Raw genomic sequence first — 6542 nt, 5'->3', positions numbered from 1 at the left:
TTTTCCTGTGCAAGCCAACATTCCGATGTAGCCACCTGGAGCTATAGTGTAGCCTACGGCTTGTGTATTTCCTGTTATCTCTACGATTATGTCCAATCTATAGGTAATCTGTCTTTCCCCCAACAACTCATGGGATGGTATGTTATCTTATTCCACGTTTATTATTTTACAGAAACAGTAATGCATACTTTTACATTTTATTATGTTAGCTAAACATAAAAAAAAATTATATAATTTTTTCCCCCCTTGAAATATATATTTTTTAGATTACAAAAAAAGGTCTGCAGCTTTGAAGGTCCCCAAGAACACACATCATTCTTAAATGGAAGAAGTTAGGAGCTACCAAGACTCTTCCTAGAGCTGGTTGCCGGGCCAAATTGAGCAATCTGGGGAGAAGGGCCTTTGTCATGGAACTGATGATCCCACCTCCATCCCGCCTCCTGAATCCATGTGCTTGACAAGGGGGAGGGCTCAGTAACTTTATGATCACACTTTAGCAGTGTAGAAGCAACAGTCATTGATCATACTTTGGTCATACTACTTTGATCTAGTTTCATTCAAATATCATCAAATGTCATGAAACATGATTTTGACTGGTTAGAAAGTTTTAAATCGTATGCAAAATGAATGATACCTTTTTAAAACATTCAACATCGAGAACATTTGACTTGCTAGATCGTTAACTCTGTGACGTTTTGTGGCAATCGGACAATTTTGACAGACTACTCTGAAAATCTCCTATTTCTAGCCGGACACATTTCATATACATAAACTTGTTTGCTTGTTGTTAACAAACTTAACAAAATAATTTCCTCCCATCTCTTTAAAAAAAAGTACTCTTGGTAAGGATATTATTTTTAATGTTTTGAATGTCCGTATACATCCACTATGACTAATCCCGAACACAAAGCCGTTCAACTCTGATGTTAGATTTTCATGCGAGCCACAGTTGGCTTCACGCCCACAAGGAGCTACCACGCTGACTAATCTCACTGTCAACATTACTCAGCCAATGAAATGTATGATGCGTTGACTGTAACACCAGATAGCATTGTGGGTGTTTATTATCTGACTTGTATCATTCATTTAGTGAGTAGTTGTTATGTTTTTTCGGAACAAGAATAACAAAAACATTTTGTCAGCGTTTTCTTCTGTCAGTACAACTCAGATTTGGTGTTGTCACCATGACTGAAAATAGGATGCTCGTGGTACAAGAGCTGGAGCAAAGCCTAATGAAAAGCAAGGCTATACTTTCAGGGATTATGTCTATAGTTATTTACTTTTTCCAAAAAAAACAAAAAAAATTTTTTTTACTTGAGAAATGTGTTTCTGAAGTGTTAAATCTCGCTATCCATGATGATGAGATTTACTACTCCTTTCTGAGCGCGAAGTGGGCAGAGTTTGAAGAGTTTACTCTTTTGATCTCTGCTTTTGATGACCGTTCCTTGTTTCCCCTGGGAATTTGGAGGAAGGGAGAATAATCAGAGTGGTACTAGCCTTATGTACTTGTGAACGTTAATTATAAATCAAAGTAGGTAACGTAGATCTCAATCTTGATAATCAGTTTAATAATTGTGACCGCACCCCACCTTTGAAATACTGCACAAGCGACAAATAAAATAAGCAACAGAAGTATACCTTTTTTCTGTACATAAAATGGACATTGAGCGCGAAGTGGACTGTAATACGTGTTTTTCGTGATTGTTACAATTGTTACAATTGTACATACACACAAATACATATTAACAAAATAGATATGAAGTGCTACAACAAAGTCTTGTATAGCCTAGTAGTGAATTCATAGCTACATCTATTGAGCAAAAGAGGCGGTGTTTTACGCCACCTGCCAAGTACACCCGCTCGACAAGAAGCGGCTCAACTCGTGCATGTGCTACTGAGCTTACTGAACAGACTGGAGTCTGGAGAAGTATTCAGGACCACTTTCTTCTCGTCTTCAAAAGCATCGGGAAGGAACTGCGTGCCCTTGTGTCAGTGATTGACGTGAGGAAAGCTTATTCTGTTTTTTTTTTAGGATCGACAGCACCATTAGACCAGGCTATTCATTCTACCTTCAATACCGGACCACGACTGAGGATTTAAACTTTTTTTAAAAATGTATTTAAATATGTAGAAGAAGACTGCTGGCAGACAACCGGTCCTAAACGGCACTATTCCTTTTAAACCATCTGAACTTTTGTCTGGAATGGAAAAGTGTAGTTTGAAAGCCTTGCTAATCTATGCTGAACTCATCCCGTCCGTGAAAATATGAAATATAGATAATGTTTAACATTGCTACAGATGGGGAAACGTCCAGGCCATTCTCTAAGAATTTAGAAGACTTTGATTCCATACGCAGTGTGCTTCTCTACAGGTCAGTATATTTAGACATGCTATGGCAACGATGAGGGGAGTTTATATGAAAATGTTTTGTAGACGTTTTGGTAAACTATTTTGACTTTCTTTGTGTTTCTTCTCGCATTCATTGCACTTTTGTTTGACTATTGTTGCTTTGTTTAAAGCACTGTGAATGCCATTGGGGATTTAAAGGCCTCGTGCAGTTCGTGTGGAGAGGAAGGGGGCGGGGAAAACAGAAGTGCTCAATCCATTCCCATCTATTCAGAGGGAGATAGTGTACATTTTAACAAGCTATTTAGAATTTGCAACTTTTGTGATTTTGTTAGATACTCTGCAAATATGAGATACATTTGTATCAAATTTAGCAGAGTTTATCCAACAAATGTTATGTCGTTTGCTTAGTTAAGGCTTAGTCAATAAGAGATAGTGTATGTTTTTGTTACTATCAAAGTTATTGCATTGAAACATGCATTCAGTCAACCTCTTTTTATTGCGCGTACATTTGTGGCTAGATGGGGCATGGGTGATTCTGAGCCCCTCGTCATTTTTTTACCCTGCAAACGGAAAGCGTCCACGTTGTCAGGGCAACGTGAAGACCAGCCAACGACACCGAGACAAATTTTGTCACGTGGCATAGTTGAAGATCCCATATGCAGACAACATGGCGAAAGACTGCCAATGCTCATTCAACAAGCTCGAACTTATTTACTTACAGTTTAGAGTAACTTGTATCGTGTTGTCGAACACATTTAATAAATTGAATAATGGCTACTAAAAATTATTGCGGAATGCTCGAGGTGCATGCAGATGCGCGCGAGCCCCCGAGACAGCAGGGAGAATGTGCATGGCAAAAGGAGCGATAGTGAATCAACATACAGTCAGTCCGACTACTCCGAGTAAGAAAAACATGTATATTTTTGCTTGTTGCTTTAGAAGAGACAGAATTTAAAAAAGATATTGGGCTAGTCATCTTCCAGTTCCACCTCAACTTCATAACTTGACAACCGAGGCAGATCACTGGAAGCGACTAGGTTACACACTCACTGTAAAGTGGTCTAGTGGCAGCCAAGTGCCTGCTTGCAGTCTTCCCCTGTGTGTGGACAGTGGTTAATGCATGATTTTGGATTTGCTGTATCCCATCTGTTTAGTAACAAGCTATAAAGGCAAATTCATGCATGTGTAACGGATGTGAAATGGCTAGCTAGTTAGCGGGTACGCGCTAGTAGCATTTCAATCAGTTACGTCACTTGCTCTGAGACTTAAGTAGTGTTGCCCCTTGCTTTGCAAGGGCCATGGCTTTTGTGGAGCGATGGGTAACGCTGCTTCGTGGGTGACTGTTGTCGATGTGTGCAGAGGGTCCCTGGTTCGCGCCCGGGTCGGGGCGAAGGGACGGTTTAAAGTTATACTGTTACACATGCATTCTTATGTGTAACCTTTATTTAACTAGGCAAGTCAGTTAATTAAGAACAATTTCTTATTTACAATGACGTCCTACCGGGAACAGTCGGTTAACTGCCTTGTTCAGGGGCAGAACGACAGATTTTTTTTACCTTGTCAGCTGTGGGATTTGATCCAGCAACTTTTTGGTTACTAGCCCAACACTCTAACCACAAGGCTCCCTCCCGCCCCAAACCTGAATTATTCTGAACAAAAATATACATGCAACAATTTCAAAGATTTTACTAAGTTACAGTTCATATAAGGAAGTTAGTCAATTGAAATAAATTCATTAGGCCGGCCCATTGATTTCACATGACTGGGAATACAGATATGCATCTGTTGTTCACAGATACCTTAAAAAAGAAGGTAGGGGCGTGGATCAGAAAACCAGTCAGTATCTGGTTTTTGCCTCATGCAGCACATCTCATTCGCAAAGAGTTGATCAGGCTATTGATTGTGGCCTGTGGAATGTTGTCCCCTTCAATGGCTGTGCAAAGTTGCTGGATATTGGTGGGAACTGGAACACACTGTTTTACACGTCGATCCAGAGCATTTCATACATACTCACATGTCTGGTGAGTATGCAGGCCATGGAAGAACGGGGACATTTTCAGCTTCCATGAATTGTGTACAGATCCTCGTGACATGGGGCTGTGCATTATTATGCTGAAACATGAGGTGATGGCAGAGGATGAATTGCATGACAATGGGCCTCAGGATCCCCTCACGGTATCTCCCAGTTTATAAATGGGGATAAGGGTTCCATTTGGGATGCAGAGGGTATTGAAAGAGAAAAGATGGATTAAGCAAAAGGAACAGGCGCTGTAGTTGCACTATTCTTGGCCTATGAATTGACTATTTTTTTTCTTTTAAAGTTTGGGAAATTTCTGTTTCCAATTTGGAAACTTAACCTTCATAAATAATGATATGCTATTCACCATCCTTAGTGAATTTATGGGTGTGGTTTCCAAGAGCCTACCACAGAGGCGACACAGCTTAATTTAAAGGGAGACTGACCGACTGAAAAAATGCCTGGTTGAATTTTTTTGGTTTTTCTTTTTTCTCAGAGTTGGGGCATTTTCTCTCTTGGGGTGGGGGTGTGGGTTTCCCTCTTTCTTCTCTGCTTGACTAAAAAACAAACAATATCCAGTCTTTCTCCAGTCTTGTTGTTTTCTCTCTTCCCCCAAATGCCACGTGATAAATTGGAACAGAAATGTACTGAGAATGAGTAAGAGAGAAGCTTATCGGGATAATAAAACGGCATGCAAATGGAGCGGTTTTCCAGTATTATCAAATTATAACAACATTGAATGTTATAAACCTTTACACCTGTACACGATCGTTGTCCTCTTAAAAATGTGCTTTTCAGTCACCACTCTCTCCTTGACTAGTTAAACGCTGATCCAGAACAGAATGCAGAAGATGGACTATCGTACTTTTTGGCTGTTTAACAGAGGTTCAGTAGTTGTACAAGTAGTATAATTGTGTTACTAACCCGTTTGAATAGCATCTATAATGCGAGACTCATTTTTTTAGACGGGGATTGAAGTGGGGAAATGAGAAAGACCAATCTGTCATATTATGATGACGGCTAATATGCTCTAAATTACACTGAACAAAAATATAAACGTGACATGCAACAATTTCTAATATTTTACGGAGTTACAGTTCATATAAGGAAATCAGTCAATTGCTATACATTCATTAGGCCTTAATCTATGGATTTCACATAACTGGGAATACAGATATGCATCTGTTGGTCACAGATACCTTTTTTAAAAAGGTAGGGGCGTGGATCAGAAAACCAGTCAGTATCTGATGTGACCAACATTTGTGCAGCGCAGCGCAACGTTTGTGCCTCGTGCAGCGCAGCGCAACGCATCTCCTTCGCATAGAGTTGATCAGGCTGTTGTTGATTGTGGCCTGTGGAATGTTGTCCCGCTCCACTACAATGTCTATGTTGCTTGATATTGGCGTGCACTGGAACACGCTGTCGTACACGTCGTTCCAGAATATTCCAAACGCGCTGCATGAGGCATATCTGGTGAGTATGCAGGCCATGGGAGAACTGGGACATTTTCAGCTTCCAGGAATTGTGTGAAGATCCTTGCGACATGGGGACGTGCATTATCATACTGAAACATGAGGTGATTGTGGCGGATGAATGGCACGACAATGGGCCTCAGGATCTCGTCACGGTATCTCTGTGCATTCAAATTGCCGTTGATGAAATGCAATTGTGTTCGCTGTCGGTAGCTTATGCCTCCCCATACCATAACCCCACGCCACCATGGGGCACTTTGTTTACAACATTGACATCAGCAAACCGCTCGCCCATGGGGCACTTTGTTTACAACATTGACATCAGCAAACCGCTCGCCCACATGACACCATACACACTGTCTGCCATCTGCCCGGTATAGTTGAAACCCGGGATTCATCCGTAAAGAGCACACTTCTCCAGCGTGCCAATGGCCGTCTAAGGTGACTATTTGTCCACCTGAAGTTGGTTATGACGCCGTACATCAGTCAGATCAAGACCCTGGTGAGGACGACGAGCACGCAGATGCGCTTCCCTGAGACGGTTTCTGATAGTTTGTGCAGAAATTCTTCGGTTGTGCAAACCCACAGTTTCACCAGCTGTCCGTGTGACTGGTCTTAGATGATCCCGCAGGTGAAGAAGCCAGATGTGGTGTTCCAGGGCTGGCATGGTTACACATGGTCTGTGGTTGTGAGGCCGGTTGGAC

General features: G+C 41.3%; 1 protein-coding gene and 1 pseudogene across 2 annotated transcripts in view; both read left to right on the top strand.

Moving 5' to 3' along the window:
- Positions 1-1241: 1241 nt before the first annotated feature.
- On the top strand, positions 1242-1491 carry LOC129866107 (small nucleolar RNA U3; annotated as a pseudogene).
- LOC129865422 (protein inturned-like) overlaps positions 1291-6542 on the top strand; it is a 33009-nt gene continuing 27757 nt past the window's right edge. The window contains exon 1 of one of the 2 annotated variants that reach the window (XM_055938215.1): positions 1291-2371. In XM_055938215.1, the coding sequence (XP_055794190.1) occupies positions 2280-2371 (92 nt within the window). In that variant the 5' untranslated portion in view covers positions 1291-2279. Of the gene's footprint in view, positions 2372-2662; positions 3252-6542 lie in introns of those variants that run through there. The other variant, XM_055938216.1, reaches the window with a different exon arrangement.

Source organism: Salvelinus fontinalis, chromosome 11 (assembly GCF_029448725.1).
Source record: "Salvelinus fontinalis isolate EN_2023a chromosome 11, ASM2944872v1, whole genome shotgun sequence".
NCBI classification, from domain to species: Eukaryota; Metazoa; Chordata; class Actinopteri; order Salmoniformes; family Salmonidae; genus Salvelinus; species Salvelinus fontinalis.
Note: the sequence above shows the minus strand (reverse complement) of the source record. Positions and strands in the feature narration are given on the sequence as shown.